The sequence below is a fragment of the Nicotiana tomentosiformis genome, chromosome 6 (assembly GCF_000390325.3).
Source record: "Nicotiana tomentosiformis chromosome 6, ASM39032v3, whole genome shotgun sequence".
NCBI classification, from domain to species: Eukaryota; Viridiplantae; Streptophyta; class Magnoliopsida; order Solanales; family Solanaceae; genus Nicotiana; species Nicotiana tomentosiformis.
Window position 1 is genome coordinate 56,573,734 of NC_090817.1, and position 18,660 is coordinate 56,592,393.

Consider the following 18,660-nt stretch of genomic DNA (forward strand, 5'->3'; position numbering starts at 1 on the left):
AGCATCCCGAATGTTCTGAGGAACAAACTCTCTCAAGAAAAATTGTGAAAACCGATCTTATGTGATAACGACAAGGTCGGGAATCCAAACTAGAGTAAGAATTTGAAAAGTAAATGCGGAAGCAATAACAATAAGGAATTGAACAACTAGAATTAAAGGGCAGAAAATAAAGGATATGGGAAAATTCAAGGAAAGAATTCCAAGAACTTCCAAGAACTCAAGTTCTATAGTCTTGACAAGATCAAAGCAACAACGTCTTGATTTATTGAAGAAATCGAACGCCTTTACTTAAAAGCAAATCAAAACAATAGATTCAGATCTTGACCGCTTTACGAGTAACTTGAGACAATAATTAATAACTAGTATTAATCACCTTCTAAGAATACCACAAAGAAATCAAAGATATCACAATAGAGAAGTAATCTTACTACCTTGAACTATGAACTAGTAAAGGTTGAAAGATAAATCTCAAAGCACAAGTAACAAAGGTTCAAAAGAACTGGAGCCATACAGATGTTGGTTCAGATAGTGGCTTCCCAAGACCAGAGATCAAATATTGCACCAACTCCTTCCAGCCAACCAGACGATTCTGCTAGTTCTAGGGTGAACAGGTTTCTCCAGGTGGAACCTCCAGTGTTCACTGGTACTAACCCAGAGGAGGACCCCCAGGACTTCATTGATGAGATGTACAAGACTCTCTGAGTTATGCGTGCTACTGAGATGGAGGCAGTGGAATTGGCCTCCTACCGCCTTAAAGAGGTGGCAAATTCTTGGTTTGAACTATAGGAGGAGTCCCGTGAAGAATGGAGGCCTCCGGCGAGGTGGGGTGAGTTTGTCGATGCCTCCATTGATCATTTCTTGCCTGCCGAGACTAAGGCATCCCGTGCTGCTGAGTTTGGGAACCTAAAGCAAGGTAGCCTGAGTGTGTGGGATTACAATATGAGATTCGCGTACCTGTCCAAGTATGCTATTTACATGTTACCCACTATGGAGGCTAGAGTGCGCCGGTTTATGCAGGGCCTTAGTACTTTGGTATTTAATGAGGCCACTACTGCTGCCTTGAATTCTGATATGAACTATGGGAAGATAGTGGTATTCGCTCAAGCCACAGACACCCGCAAATTGAAGAATAGAATGGATCGAGATGGTAGCAATAAGGCTTGGTCTGCGGGCAACTTGGTTGGTTCTTCTAGTGGTGGAAAGTCAACATTCAGGGGAGGGTCGTCAGGGCCATCTCAGTTCTTTGCTCAGTCTTCGGCTAGTGCACCACCATTAGGGCCCAGTCAGCAGCAGCAGCAGCCGAGCCGTTTCAGGCCCAGTTAGGGCATCAGGGGCTCCTATCAGTAGCGTCATCATGGTGGTAGATTCTAGCAGCAGCGGAGGCCCCCATGCCCTAGGTGTGGAAAGATGCACTTAGGAATATGTTACATGGACTTACCTATATGGTACGAAACGGATTGATGGGCCACATTCAGAGGGATTGTCGTTCGTCCCGCCAGGGTACAGGTAGGCGCCCAACACAGCCAGCCAGTTCTGCAACTACTACATCCGTATCACCTCCTCCAGCTCGAGGCACTGCAACACCCGTAGGGTGTGGTATAGCCAGGGGTGGAGCACAGAGTTCAGGAGGATCCATCCATTTTTATGCATGAGGGGTTGCCAGAATTCAGAGGTTTCTCCAGATGTTGTCACGGGTATATTGACTATCTAATATCATGATGTGTATTCCGATAAGTTTTGTGATGAAGATATATGTTCAATTGGTATTTCAAATGCTCTTATCATATTGCATTATAAATTGAGGATGTGTCCCAAACTATAGATTATGTATCCGCGGGTTATAATTTCTAGTCGTGATTTATGTGAAAGTTATTATGCCAAGTTGTGTAGAGATTGTGATTGTGATATAGCTCCACCCGCATACATTGGGGTGAGGCGGCATGACCGCTTTGTTTGGGGATTATGGTATAGAGAGTGTGATTGTGATACACCTCCACCCGTATATAAATTGGGGTGAGGCGGCATAGCCGCTTTGTGTAGGAATTATGGTATTGTGGGACTGCACCTCCACCCGCTTACATTGGGGTGAGGCGGTACGACCGCTTTGTGTATAGTTTTGGTATTGTTGTGGCACCACCACCCGCATAAATTGGGGTGAGGTGGCATAGCCGCTTTGTGTAGGTTCTTGGTACTGTGGTTATACATCCACTTGCATACATTGAGGTGAGGCGGCGGGGCCACTTTGTGTGAAGATGGTTATGGAGGATCTCATCTTAAGTCCTATAAATGTTGTTGATAGCTTTTAATAAGCTTGCTATGGTTGATACAGTTATATATTTTATACTATTGCCACACTGGTCCATCATATTCATCTGGTATTTATGAATTCTTAAATTGGTGTTTAGTTTTCATACTAGTACTATTCGACGGGACTAACATCCCTTTTGTCGGGGGCGATGCATCTTTAAATAGATGCAGGTGGTTCCACAGCAGGAGACATTGATCAGTGATAACAGTACACCTTCTTCCCAGCTGACTTGGTGAGCCCCAATTCATTCCGGGGTCATGTATCATTTGTACTTTGTGTATTCGATTTGAGGTATAGCCGGGGCCTTGTTGCCGATATTATCATTGTACTCTTTTTTATATATAGAGGCTCCATAGACATAGTGTGGGTTGTGTATTGGTGCTTGGGAAAGACAAACTATGTTATGTTGTGGTTGTATTACTTGTCTATTTGAGAGTTTAAAAATGATAAAACTATTGGAAATGAATTGGTATTGTAGACATGAACACATTTTCGTTTAATTAATGATAACATATATTATCTCTATTCGTGGATGAGTTTGGGTAGAATGAAATCTAAGAGGCTTGCTCAGTCGGGTTCACTCGGTTGAGCACCGGTCGCGCTCCTCGGTTTTGGGGCCTGACAAAATCTATGTAGTCTCTCCCTCTCAGTTGAAACCAAATGAGCTGCATAGCGGGATAACTCTGTAAACGTTATAGCATACTAAGTCACAGTCATATCCTCCTGGCGCAAATGCTCAAACTCACTGTGCAACTTGTCCTTGTAGGTCTGTGGGAGAAAAGATATGAGAACTGGACCATGCACGTGGTGTTACGAGTGCTTGCCTCATAAGTCAGCCACTACCTATATGCCATCCCCATCAACTCAAAGGTGGTAAAGTCGACCCCATTTGACTCCACCTAACCCAAAGTATGCAAAATTTGATGATACTGATCCAAGAAACCTTGGGCATTCTAAAGATCCCCTCCGCTATGTCTCTGAAACCTCTCCAATATCTTTTGCTCCTCAACAGACACAACTGGCCCTACCTCAAGCTAAACTGCAAATGTTGGCTGCACCGATAGAACACCCGGTGTTTGTTAAATATGAGCCCTTTTTTCTGGTGTATGGGCGGCAGGAGTCTGAGCGCCTCCCCTAGGCTATGAAGTAGCTGGTGCAACTGGAATCAACCGACTGGGCCAAACACTCAAACAAACCCATGAAGTAAGAAAGAGTCTCCTGAAGTCCTGGCATAGAGATAGGCCCCTCCAATGCACGCTCAATATGTACGGGCTCTTTCTCCTCGACCGAAGCTACTGGTGGCTCCATAGCTACTACTTTGGTAGGGGCTCTAGCTGTAGCGTGTGCCCCACCTCGGGCCCGGCCTCTCGTGGCTCTAACAGGGGGCACAAGTGTCCTGCTTAGCTAATCCTGCGGAACGTGTCTTCACCATCTGTGAGAGAATAGGAGAGTAAACTTTCAAACTTTGGGAATAACAAATCTGCACGATAAAGAATGCAAGGAAGTGAAGTTTTCCTAACAGTTCGGTAGTCTCTCGAAGATAAGTACATATGTCTCTGTACCGATCTGCAAGAATCTACTAAACTTGCTCAGGACTCGTAAAATCAATGAACCTAATACTATGATACCAACTTATCACGACCCAAATCCCACCCAAGGGGTCGTGATGTCACCAAACCATCAACACTAGGTAAGAAAATCACATCATTAACATTAATTCATCAAAACATAATATAATAGGAATGAATTTAACATAAGGAGTGGAAATAGTGGTAACATAAGCAAAAATGGAAATACACAATACAACTCTCCAAAACTAGGTAGTACAATGCCATGAGCGCTAAACTGAATACATAAAGAAGTCTCAAATACAATATTATTTGAATGTGAAAATAATAGTGTCAATGTAAAGGATGATACTCCAAGGGATTGCGATAGTCATGAAGAGTTACACTGAATCCTCGCGATCAATGTATGCACTCACTCTCGAAGTCTGCTGCCTCCATCACCCGGATCTGTACAAAAATGTGCAGAAGTGTTGTAAGAGTACGGGATAACATGTACTTAGTAAGTATCAATAATAAAAGTGTGGAGTAGTGATGATGTTCAAGTCATATGACACTCACTGGTCAAAGAAACATGTGCAATATATCAATAACTGACAACAAGAATATATATAACAGAGTACAACACCAACAATCTCGTTAAAACATGGGATAATGACTCCATGCATGAAAATCCATTTTTGAAAAACAAATCATCAAATAGATACAAAGGAATATGATAGCATGTTAATACAACTTAAAAACTTGTTGAAATACACGACGAGGTTTAAATAATACATGCGCATGATCAAGAGTGTCACCCTGGTGCTCCACTTTTTATCAATATGAATGCCACCCTTATGCTCCCCATTTCATCACAATAACAATATCCACTCTTATGCTCTATACCTCGACAGAATAATAATATCCACCCTTATGCTCCATAACCCGACACAATAACAATATCCACCCTTATACTCCATATCCCAACACAATAATAATATTCACCCTTATGATCCACACCCCCAACACAATAACAATATCCTACCAAATATGTACATATGTGCCTTAATCATAATATTGTGATGCGCTAAATTGTCATCAAAAGGTATAGGCTCACAACTTATCCACAAAGGGAAAAAAGATATGATAATAATAAAATACAGATGAGTGTTCATCATATAAAGCATGGCCATGACTAAATCAATTTTAGCAATCAAGTTCTTGTAGTCACAAAGTGATTAAGCGTGTTTCATATAAAACATATCAACAAAATAATGTATATTCGAAGCCTAAGATCAAATCCGGTCATAAACCACATGTATCACATGTGCACACGCTCGTCACCTAGTGTATACGTTGCTTTTTACATAACACGATAAGGCAATTAAGAAAGAATCCTAAGGGGTATATCCCCACAAAAGTTTAGGCAAGATACTTACCTCAACAACCCTAAATCAATCCTTTAAAATAGCCTTTCCTCTGAAAATACCTCCGTCCGGCTCTAATCTAGCCAAAAATAACTCAATGACATCAAATAATTTTATAGGAATCAATTCCAAACAATAAAGTCCCAATCGTTACCCAATTTCTAAAAAGTCAATAAAAGTCAACCCCAGGCCCACACGGTCAAAACCCGAGTCAAGGGGTAGACCCCGACTATCCATAACCCCACGAGTCGAAATATGTGATTATATTCCAAAACCGGGTCCAAATCAACTCTCAAATCCCCAACTTTCATTTTTCAAAACAGTAAAAAAACCTAAAAATTCTCTTCTAGTTACCATAATCTACATGTAATAATCCTTAGGGAAATAAGATATAATATCAAAATTAAGTAGAAATCACTTACCCTCTTGCCTTGTGCAAAACTCCACTTCAAAAATTGCCCTTTTCCAAGTATAGGGTTCAAAATATGAGAAAATGGTTCTAAGTCCCGAAATAGCTCTAATAATAATAGTTGCAGATGTCGCATTTGCAATTAGGGGTTCGCAAATGCGACCCTCGCAAATGTGGAGAAGGACTCGGCAAATGCGGACATGGCCCCTGAGCTACAATCTTCGCAAATGTGACCAGGGAGCTCGCAAATGCGACCAAGCATCGCAATTGCGACACCAGGTTCACAAATGCATAGCTGGCCTTCTCAGCCAATCATCACAAATGCGACCAGGAGTTTGTAAATGCGGACGTTCGTAAATGCAAGCAGACTATTACAAATGTGAGATCTGTAGTACAAGAAAAACTGAAACTTTCCAAAAATCAATCCAAACTCATCTGAAAGTCACTCGAGCACCTCAGGACCCACACAAAACATCCACACAAGTATATAAATCCCATATGAACTCGCTCTCACACTCGAAACATCAAAATAACATTCATAATTACGAATCAAACACCAACACGCATTATGCAAGCTTTCAAATTAAAGAACTTCAATATTTACAACCAAGCGTCTGATTCATACTAAACCAACTCGGAATGAGACCAAACTTTGCATACAAGTTCTAAATGACAAACGGACCTATTTCAAGTCCTGAAACAACGATTCGAATCTGATAGCCTCAAGTCCACTCATGGTCAAATTTATGAAATTTCTAAACCTTCAAATTGCCAACATTCGGTAATAAAGAACCAAATCATCCTAGGTGATAACAACACGATAAAGGTCCAAGAATTACTAAATAAAATAAAGAAACGTGCAGAAGCTAAAAAAAAATAAAGAAACAAAAAAACAACAGAAAATTAAAGATAGATTGAATTCAAGAAAGAGTTTCTTGAATTCAAGAAGTCTATTCTTGAAGTTGAATCCTAACAACAACAATTAGCTAACAAAGAACTAATCGCTTTTGGTAGAGAATTAAAAACAAGAGATAGATTGTGAAACCCGACCCTTTAGAATAACAAGAACAACAATAAGCCTAAACTTATCACCTTTCTTGAATATCTAGAAGTGATCTAAGATTTCAAAAGAGTTTTATCATACCACCTTAAGTTGAGTCTTGAAGGTTGAAGAATAAATCCAAGAGTATAAGACCAAACTTTGCACACAAGTTCTAAATGACAAACGGACCTATTTCAAATCCTGAGACAACGATTCGAATCTGATAGCCTCAAGTCCACTCATGGTCAAATTTATGAAATTTCTAAACCTTCAAATTGCCAACATTCGGTAATAAAGAACCAAATCATCCTAGGTGATAACAACACGATAAAGGTCCAAGAATTACTAAATAAAATAAAGAAACGTGCATAAGCTAAAAAAAATAAAGAAACAAAAAAATAACGGAAAATTAAAGATAGATTGAATTCAAGAAAGAGTTTCTTGAATTCAAGAAGTCTATTCTTGAAGTTGAATCCTAACAACAACAATTAGCTAACAAAGAACTAATCGCTTTTGGTAAAGAATTAAAAACAAGAGATAGATTGTGAAACCCGACTCTTTAGAATAACAAGAACAACAATAAGCCTAAACTTATCACCTTTCTTGAATACCTAGAAGTGATCTAAGATTTCGAAAGAGTTTTATCATACCACCTTAAGTTGAGTCTTGAAGGTTGAAGAATAAATCCAAGAGTATGAGACCAAACTTTGCACACAAGTTCTAAATGACAAACGGACCTATTTCAAGTCCTGAAACAACGATTCGAATATGATAGCCTCAAGTCCACTCATGGTCAAATTTATGAAATTTCTAAACCTTCAAATTGCCAACATTCGGTAATAAAGAACCAAATCATCCTAGGTGATAACAACACGATAAAGGTCTAAGAATTACTAAAGTAAATAAAGAAACGTGCAGAAGCAAAAAAAAAAATAAAGAAACAAAAAAACAACGGAAAATTAAAGATAGATTGAATTCAAGAAAGAGTTTCTTGAATTCAAGAAGTCTATTCTTGAAGTTGAATCCTAACAACAACAATTAGCTAACAAAGAACTAATCGCTTTTGGTAGAGAATTAAAAACAAGAGATAGATTGTGAAACCCGACCCTTTAGAATAACAAGAACAACAATAAGCCTAAACTTATCACCTTTCTTGAATACCTAGAAGTGATCTAAGATTTCAAAAGAGTTTTATCTTACCACCTTAAGTTGAGTCTTGAAGGTTGAAGAATAAATCCAAGAGTAGCCACACACAAGAGTGCAAGAAAAATCTCACAATTTTTATTGATAATAGTCTATATTGATCTAAAATCTAAAAACAAAGAAGACACCCCTTTATATAGAGAGGGGGTCACGAAATTCCTACCTAAAAACAAGGAAATAAAGTCCTAAACTACTTTGGACAACAAGTCCAAATACCTTAGGAAAAGGAAAAACACTAGGAAACAAAAACCAAGTCAATCTTGGAAAGTAACTCCAACAATCTTAGGAAAAGGAAAACATAACCTTAACTACCTAGGAAATCAATAAATCTAGTACCAAAATATATAGAAATAAGTTAAAACCAATCTTGGATAGAATCTTGAAAGTCTCAACCCAATCATGAATAGAATCTTGGAAATCTTGAAGGCAACTTGCAAGCAACTTGGCACCAACTTGTACCCAACTTCTATCACGCCTATTGAACCTTTCTTGGGAAGCAAGTAAGCCCTTTTTATATTATAAAAATGTGGCTTCATATAGGACTTATTGGGCTACAAGTTTGGACACATTTTTAAGTTCCAAATAGGTCCAATAGTGGCCTGATTTGGACCTTCTTCAGAGGATGTCTTTTGGGATCTAATCCACCTTTTCTTGGACATGAATTTGGACCATAAAATAATAATAATACCTATACAACTCATATCCTTTATCCTTGAGCTCTCCATCCCAATTAACAACTTCTTTATTTTCACTTGAAGTCTAATGACCTTGTTTTGCAACTCTTTAGCTTGACATCTTGTTAAAGGCCCTCTTTGAGATTCCAAAGCTTCATTCTTGTCCTTGAATAGATTTGAGATTCTAGGATGCTATCATTCCCCTCTTCTTGAAGAAAATTCGTCCTCGAATTTCGACCTTGCAAGAAAAAAAAGTCACGCACTAGTAAATGGCATCCACTAATCTGTAAAAATGGTAGGAATAAAACAAGATAGTGACCATATGTCCACTTAACCCAATATCCTTTGTCTTAACTTATCCCACACACTGGCTCTTTATGTATCAAGTGTTCATTTGCACTTATTTACCAATAACATCTAGTGGTGGAACCCTTACTGCTTCTCCCCGTCGTCATGCTTGCATAATGTTATGGAGTCGTATCATATCCGTAGGATCTGAATAAATACAATCTCATTGCTTTCGCCTTTCTACCACATTCTTCCTTTACTATTCCATAGTTACCTAAACCACATAACTCCGACTTAATACCATATCACACCATCTTCCCCCTTTAGGTGAGTACTAACATTTAATGCTATAAAGATTTACCTATAAATGTTTTACCTCTTCATCTTTGGCATCTTTTCACATTTCCATGGACTTTTAATTGCCTTGTGGTAACCTTTCTGTACCATGGATAACTGAATTTCTTACGCACGAAGGTAACACATAGTGTAACTGGCACACATAGTCCATTAAGCTTAACTCTGCTCACAGTTCTTGCTTCAGGGAAGCGTCTTCCTGAATGACCTTTAAAGGTTATTCTTTTTGTTGTCCATTCTATTATCGCCGGAACGCGATCTCTGAAATTCTCACGATGTCGACTATTATGAAATCCTTCAGTCCCAAATTCATGTTCAGTCTATCTTGTTCACTAGCCCATACTAATTTCTATTACCCTGTGGGTCTAACATTTCCTTCAGGTAATCACGTATGAGTCACCAACTCATTTCTCAAAATGAGGATATGACCTTTGGTCTATACTCTTTTATTGTCTCAAGGCCTGTCACCTCTTGTATTTTCCTTCACTTGACTATAGACTCTGTCATTATGTCATATTTTGATTTACCGTTATCACCCATTTATCACATCTTACTCATAATGCTTCATTTACTCTATTCTTATTCTCCTGCTAATATTTTTGTCTATCACCTTATTCTAAAAACTTCAACAAAATATTCTTTTGCTTTTAGCTCCCCTTATACCATTTCACTGGCTATTCGGGTCGCCTAACATTCTCTCTTTACTTGGGACGCGAGCCATACTAAGGTAAATATTTATCTCTTCTAGGATTCCAGTGCCAATCTTCTAAATTTTTTTCTGGATATTCTAGTATTTCATATCTAAATGTATTATTCTAGAGTGAACGCGGAGGTGTCTCACAAGGAGAACTATTACCACGTTTGCAATATCCTTTGGAAATGTCAGCTAATGATAACCACCATCCACCATTTTGGGTTACTCTAACTCCAGCTGGATCCTGATATCTCATCCTTCTCTTAAACTATATTTGTTAGCTCCCATAGGGCATAATTGAGATGGGTGTGGCCAATTGTATATATCTCTGTTACTGTTGAAAGTAACTCAGAATGCTTATATTTTTCTGCCTGAATTGTAAATATTGATAATCTTCATTAACTAGGTACCCCATACCCTTCTTCATCTTTCTTCATTTACTTGCTAAAACTTGCATCTACCTTCTGATTCTCTAGTTGCTTTTTACCATTAGGGTGGATAGATATTCATGCCTTAGGGTTCCTTATCAAGAAGCTTACACATCTTAGTACACGCATGATATGCTGAAGACCTTACATTTACTAATCATAAGCATGATGCAAAATCGAGTTCCTCTCACTCAACTCTTCCACATACATATTTAGTCTCTTACCAACTGTCTTTCTAGATGTAGATATCGTTGTATTATGAATAAATTAGAATTTAGGACTTTAAATTTTTACAACTGAGCTCTACCACACGATCTAGAGTAAGAAGAAAGAGTGACAATCCTAAATGCTCTGTATCCTCCTGCTTATAAGTGTGGTGCACAACACACCCATAAGCAAGACTCTACTTGACATGGCTTGGACACTCCTTAGGATAGAACCTCTCCGATACCACTTTTGTCACGACCCAAACCGTAGTGCCGCGATGGGCACCCGGTGACTTACACAACCTAGTACCAACATAACATATCTTTCTTATCATACCGTCATGGGTAAGTGGGCCAGAAGGGCCGTCATGAGATAACCAGAATAAAACATAAGGGAATATTAGACATAGGACGACCCGACATGATATAGAAACTTATACATGTGACAAACGGGCCTATAAGGCCGACATGATCATTTGTACACTCAAAACATAGGTCGACAAGGCCATACAAGTATCCATATACATAACATCTGTCTACAAGCCTCTAAGAGTACGTAAACATCATAAAGGTCGGGAAAGGGCCCCGCCATATCAATCAATATATCTCCAAATTACACTAACCTAATAGGCAACTCCGGAGCAAGTGGAGTGCACCAAAACCTACGCTGAACTGATAGCCTACTAGGAGGACTGTTAACCTGTCTATCGGGATCTGTGGACATGAAACGTAGTATCCCTAGGCAAAAGGGATGTTAGTAGAAATAATGTACCGAGTATGTAAGGTATGAAAAGCAGTATATAAAATACATGAAAGAAACATGGAGTATAACCTTTCCCCATACCCCATATACATATACGATACGCGTATATAACACCATCTGGTCATGGGTCAATATACATGTATAAATGAATGCAATTCATAATGAAGTAAGTCAATAAGATCTCTCGGAATGTCATGAGACCCATGAATATACGATATGATAGTAGGACACATGGGGAATCAAGAACATAGGCAACTCTAGTACTTTTAAGAATAGAATCATTTATGAAAGTTGCGTGCTTGCTCGTTTCGCTGTATCATATGGATCATGCCAAAAGGAAAAAGGGATAGCCTTAACATACCTCAAGTCATTAATGAAACTCAAAAACAAGCTTATGACAACTAGCGCGCCAACCCTATAACAAAGAAATACATGTAAAACTTAGATTGCACTAGTATATCACGTATCTCAAATGATAACTCGATTCTAAAATAAAACGGGCAGCATTTCCCCTGATTTTACTGCTCCCTCAAGCCTATTATAGACGAGATACAAACACAATACAATCAGCAACTCAAAAACAATCCAACTATAATTCAGGACCTTCAATGCAACAAAAACCCCAAATATACCATAACACGCCTAATCAACAAGTTATCAATTAGCCTGAAATTGCAACGATGAGCAACCAGCCTACTGCCCTACCACATGTGGCATTTCTCCACACCATTCATCCTTCCAAACTCCATAAATCAGCAGCACAATAGGCCAACACGAGTGGACTACAAAATAGTCCACAAAAAGTGAAATAAATCAAACTCACGGCTTCCGATCACCATCCCGTGAGTTCTAACTACTATGAAACGAATTTATCAAACTTTCTTGATATTTAAAATCTTAAATACAGATAGTAGACGTTTTCTTAAATATGAAGTCCTTTCCAAAACTCAAACTACAAAGAAAAATAGAGGTGATATAGCGATACTTACGTCGTATGGATCGTTCTAATGTTATCGCTTCATGATTTCATACCCGGGATGTTAATCTTCTTTGAAACCCTAGAAGAGAGCTTAAACATATGTTTATGGGTGTTCCATGGTCGTGTGCTATGGAAACAATGAAGATAAAGATGACCTAAAACCTTAATATATCAACTTTGCAAAAGTCAAAGAGGTGCTAACTTGGCACTCTATCATTGGCCCTTCTTCCGATGCTTATATCTTTTTATCTTGATATCGTATAAATGAGCGGTTAAGAGCGTTGGAAACTACATTCCAAGACCTTACATTTGGTACATTATATGTCCCAAAAGACGTCATATCACACGAAATGTATTGCTCAAAAAGATTCAGTGACACACCTACTTGTCAACTCTGCAGTCTGAGCAGTCTCGCAAAACTGCAAATATCTCTCTAATCCAATGTCGTATCAACAAATGGGTTAATGTGTTAGAAAATAGACTCATAGATATTAAATTTGATATGTGGAGCATCCTATAATTCAAAGTATATTGGGAGAAAAGCTCCGCTACATTTGACCTAATTTTCAGCACATTATGAATGTAACTTGTGATGACCTTTGCCAACTTTTATTCCACAACTCGCTTGACTTAAAAATGTAACACACGACTATCATAAGACTAAAATAACTCATAACATAACCTCCTTATAATGTTAAGAACCCTAGTATCACTCCAAAAGTACATGTTATAACATTCCCAACTTGTCGACATTCGACGAAACTTATTTTCTTCAATTCGTTTAGCATCTAAGCTTTCCAACCCTCTTGGTACTTGTTATCCATGATCTTAAATATTTGTAACCTCCAAGATAACAAGATTAACTTACTTTATGTTCTTTCAAAGACGATGTCATTTCTGAGCTTACATCAGTTGACTTACGATGTACTCTAACATACAAAAACATGGAGTGTAACACGTTTGGTAGAAAATCCTCTCTCGATTAAGTCCCAACCTCACAATATGAACCAATTTAAGCTCGGTGAAGATATGCAAGAATTCATAGTGGATTGGTCTTTAGGAGAACCTCTTCCGACTATCCTCCTAACAAGGTTTTATCAATGATTCAACTAGCCTCTTTCGATTACTAAGAAGAATTAATGAACTCAACCCACAAGATAATGCAATGATATCACAAGTTATGCCTCTCTCGATTACATGAACATGTGAATATAGATTCAACAATTAAAACACCCAAAATGATTCAATGCTTAAAAACTAGAGTTAATATCCATAAACAATTATCAATACACCAAATCCATCAATCTCTAAAGAGAACTACTCCATAGATATGGAGTAATTCATCACAAATATAAAGAAAAACATAAAATGATCCAAACCCTTGTCTTGATTGAGCATTGAATGAATCCCTTGTACTTTCGCTTCTCCACCTTCTCTCTAGCCTCCTTAGGTCTCAGACGTGTCAAAAGTCCTAAAAATAATGTTTTTACATGTATTTATACTAAGTAGGGTCGGGCCCAAACGAAAACACCTTTTCCAAGCACGAACTGGGTTAATAACTCTGTACAAATTGCACAGGCGCGCCGCATGTGGCGACGCACAACGCGGGGCAGTTGTGGGAAACTTCAGAGAGCTTGTTCGGATAGGCTTCAGAAAAATTGGGCAGCCGCGGCACGCCATGCGTCGCGGCTGTGGGACTTTCTCTGAGTACGGATTTTTCTTGCTTTTTAGTTATCTCGACGTGGTTCTCAACCCCCGAACGCGATACCGGCTTATTCCCTTGGAATTTTACTCAGACTTCAAAGCTCCAAATCACTCGAATTCATTCCATAACATCTACATAGCTCAAAATCACTCTTATAAAGCATAAAACACATAATTAGTGCAAAACACTAGCGATTAAAACTCAAACTCAATGAAAGTGCAGTAAATTATAGTGTAATAAGTGACTAAAATAAGAGATATAGCCTACCATCAACACCCCACACTTAAACCATTGATCGTCCTCGAGCAATCAAACCACACTTTATATAGACACAACCTTATTTAGCAACTCCCCTAATTCATTATACTAAGAATATTTAAAATAGACTAAGCAGAGTAGCGTAACATTCTCGCCTCAAGATTTGACTCAAAAGTACCACGCATTATTCATAACTCACTCACTTACTCAACATAGAGGTCAAGTATTACCTTTCCTTCATGAATTTAGTGCCCTCGTACAACAATAAAGAGTAGTTCCACACACAATCAAATTTAAGAACAATTAGGAACTTAAGATAGAATGAATTCACTCACTCTCAAAAACAACATTCATACGCCACAAAAGATGCACCATAGGCTTGCCTGTAGTGTACTACTCTACTAATTGAGCTTATTCAGTCAAGAATCAAGTAGGACTTTAATTGGTTGTAATGTAGGTTGCGGGACAGGTAGGATACATTTAGATATAAGAGTGACTACACATCCCGAAGCACTTTAATACATTAAATTTAACATTCAAAACCCAACACTTATGTCAAACCATACTCCACCTTAACAACATTATACATTAACTCCCACTTCATTAAGCACAATTACAGCAAGAGTTACCACTTTCAACGAACATTTTGCACAACAATACTACTATATGTTTTTCTCTTTCTTTTTCAATTCAAGTGGCTCTTACTTTTTCAAAACATTGCACATTTATCCTTATTTCATTAGTTCCACTCAAAAGCCAAAACAACCACCGCACACTTCAACTTTTACAAGAGAGGTACAAGGTTGAAATAGATGGTCAATTCAAACAAATCGGTAGGGCTTGCAATGTGGTTGCCAAAGAAATAGGATTATCGGCTCAACGGGGTTAACTAAGATACATAACAATTAAGTGGGTAATAACATATAATTGTCTCAACAAAGAAATGCATGTATCACTTCCAAGGCTGAATAAAACTACTATTTCACTTTACAAACACGCGGGGCAAGTTCTAGACATCAAATGCAATGCACAGAATAACACAAACCTCACACACACATGGCACATAACTCACTCAGGATCGAACTATCAAGACACTCTAGTCAAAGCAGTTAAGCAAAGTTAAGATCATACAATTTAAGGAACTTATACAAGAGTCAAAAACTGAGCCTGAGCATCACAACCAAAGCACTCACTATTTTCAAGGCATAACCAATTCAAGAGATATTGCCTTCAATTCAAAACATAGCACAAGGTTCCCTACTACTAATAAAAAATAAATAAAAACTAACTACATCCGGTTCAAACAAAACCCATGGAAAAGAACCGCAGCACAAAGAAACACCAAGGGGGAATTATTACACTACCTAACAAAATAAATCTTTTTGTCTTTTATTTCAACTTTAATCCTTCAGGAAACCAGTCGAATGATATCCATCGTCGGGAAAAGTCGAATTTTTTTAATTTTTATGGTTTTTCTCATTTTTCTATCTCTTACTACTAAAAAAACAAAACAAAATTACTAACACAAATACATACAACATACAATTTCCCCCCCCCCCCACCTCACACCTTAAGTTGTTGCATGTCCCCATGACACACAATTAAAAAGCATAAAGAAAAGGAAATTTTCTTGAATTTTCAGTCGGGGTCTGAGTTGAAGTCGGGCTCCATTCCATGCGCCCGAACCAATGCACACATCCATGCAGACAGCTTCTTCTTAGCCTTCTTAGGATACACCCCACACTTTTATTTCACTGCAGCCTTCTCTCTTGAACCCTTCACTTTCCACTCAACACTTGCAACTGGATTCTCCTTTATCACCCACATCTCTACATTCATCTCAAACGTCACAGTTTCTTCACCAACTCTAAGCATGAGTTTTCTATCATGTATATCTAAAATTGCTCTACCAGTTGTTAAGAATGGTCTTCCTAAGATTAGGGGTATCTCCTTGTTCTCCTCCATCTTCACCACTATAAAGTCTATTGAAAATACGAACTTATCTACCCTAACTAAGACATCTTCCACTATCACCTCATGTATTATAGTTGTTTGGTCTGCCAGCTATAAAGATATTGGTGCAGAACTTATCTCTCCAAGCTCATTCTTCAGTTTTTTGTAAATAGACAAAGGCATTAAATTAATTGAGGCACAGTCACCAGAATCACACAGAGACTTATCAAAATTAAGAGTGCCTAACGAGCAAGGTATAGTAAAACTCCCTGGATCTCCACACTTTTGTGGGAGCTTATTTTACAAGATTGCACTGCAATGCTCTGTGATCTTGACTACTGATGTTTCTTCTATGTTTCTCCTCTTTGTCAGGATTTCCTTCAAGAATTTTGCATAAGCTGGCTTTTGGGAGAGCACTTATGTGAATGGAAAATTTACATTAACTTTTTTCAGCATATCCAGAAATCTCTCAAATTGCTTGTCCAACTTCTATCTATAAAGCTTTTGGGGAAAAGGTAAAGCAGGCATATGCTCGCTCTCATTAGATTCATCCCTTCTTGAATTCTCTTTTCTTCTTTTTCTTAGTTCCCTTCTTGCCTTTCTTCTTCTTATCAACTTCATTTTTCAGCTGCTCCCCACTTTCTTTTTCAGGTCCCACCTCTTTCTGGATAGGGGTGGGTTCTTTCACTACTTTTCCACTTTTCAAAGTTACAACATTTACCGTCTCCTTGGGATTTCTTTCAGTATCAGCTGGCAAAGTACCTGGGATTCTCTCAGATAAGACTGTAGCAATTTATCACACTTGCTTCTCCAAGTTTTGCAGTCCTGTGTCAAGTTCTTTGATAGCTGCACCATGAGCATCTAACCTCTCATCTGTCTTGACAATAAAGGACCTCATCAGATCTTCTAGCCCAGGCTGATTAGATTGCTGAGGTTGAAACTGCTGCCTTTGCTAATTTTGGAAGCCTGAAGCTCCTTGTGTCCTGAAATCTGGAGTTGTTTTGTCGCCATGCATTTGCAGTACCCCCAGGTGAAGTCCATGAAAAACTGGGGTGTTTCTGACCCATTGCATTGAAGTTATAGTTCCCCAAAGCATTTACTTCCTTAGTTGAGGCCTGACACTCATGAGTAGGGTGTCTTCTTCCACATATATCACAAGCTGTGTGATTCTCACTTTGTATTGAAGCTAAGCTTAGCTTCCTTATCTTTTTCACCATGGCATCAAGTTTTACCTGCATACATGTGTTAGCATCAACTTGGTGAACACCATTCGCCCTTCTTCTCTGAGCAATTTCAGAGGGCCGCTGATTTGCATCCTCAGATAACTCATCTAGAATTGTGACTATCTCCTCTGAAGTCTTCTTTATCAATGGACCTCCAGCTGCATTGCTCACTGTTCTGCGTGAGGTCGGTGTCAATCCATCACAAAAATCCTGGAGTTACATCCAGAGTTCAATTTCGCTATGTTGATTCTTTCGCACTGTCTCCTTAAACCTCTCACAAACTTCAAACACAGTTTTAGTCTCGTTCTGGCAAAAGTTATGGGTTTCTCTTCTAAACTTTCCCGTCTTAGCTGATGAGAAATATTTGACAAGAAATTTTCTGGTCATCTCATCCCATGTTCTAATCGATCAATTAGGCAAGCTTCGAAGCCAGTGCTTTGTATCATCTTTGAGAGTGAAGGGGAATGCCCTTAAGTAAACTGCATCTTGACACACCATTTTATTGAAAGGTGTTCATAATTTCTTCGAAGTCTATTAGATTATTGTTTGGCTCTTCGTTCATCTTTCCTCTAAAAACGCAGTTGTTTTGAAGAGTTTGAAGCAACCCCTGCTTTAACTCAAAATTGTTGGCTGCAACTGGAGGTGGTCTCGCACTTGATAAGCCTTGGTTGTAGACCGGTCTAGCATAATCACCCAATGGTCTCCCAGCCCCGGGGGGTATATTTCCGAACTCGTCTGCACCCAAAGGTAGATTTTGAGCAATTCTCCGATCCCTCTCCTCTTCATAGACAAGTTGTGCATTTCGAAGAGTTGTCTCCTCAGCATCTCGTGCAACTTTTTCACTTTGCTAGGCTGTCTCTCGTGCAGCCAAATTAACATTATCATCATCTCCCGCCATAACTTTCTTGGTTGAGGATTGCCCAACCTTCTCTGTATTTTCGGGGAGATTTCTTTCCTTCCTCAACTATCGTAGTTATTTCTCAATTTCTAGTTCATAAGGTAGCACTTCCTTCCCAGAGTATTGAGTCATGCACCAATCTAACTTGTAGCCAGCGCACAATCAAGGAACACCAAACGTTAAAAAGAGACAAAAAAATAAAATATAAAGAAAAATTCCTGAATTAGCACCACAGACTATTTCAAATACTATTAATTGCCAATCCTCGGCAACGGCGCCAAAATTTGACGAGCACAAAACA

General features: G+C 38.6%; 1 protein-coding gene across 1 annotated transcript; it reads left to right on the plus strand.

Moving 5' to 3' along the window:
- Window positions 1-513: 513 nt before the first annotated feature.
- Window positions 514-1,323, plus strand: LOC138894034 (uncharacterized). Its single transcript, XM_070178707.1, has 2 exons — window positions 514-621; window positions 787-1,323. Exons 1-2 carry the CDS (start codon window positions 514-516, stop codon window positions 1,321-1,323), a joined length of 645 nt encoding a protein of 214 aa, XP_070034808.1.
- The last annotated feature ends 17,337 nt before the right edge of the window (window positions 1,324-18,660 follow it).

What these genes read in the sequence shown, in the direction of transcription:
- LOC138894034 (XM_070178707.1), top strand. Translation starts at nt 514, where the DNA reads ATGTTGGTTCAGATAGTGGCTTCCCAAGACCAGAGATCAAATATTGCA. An exon ending in GGGTGAACAGGTTTCTCCAG is followed by an intron (nt 622 to 786) that starts GTGGAACCTCCA and finishes TTTGAACTATAG; the next exon opens with GAGGAGTCCCGTGAAGAATG.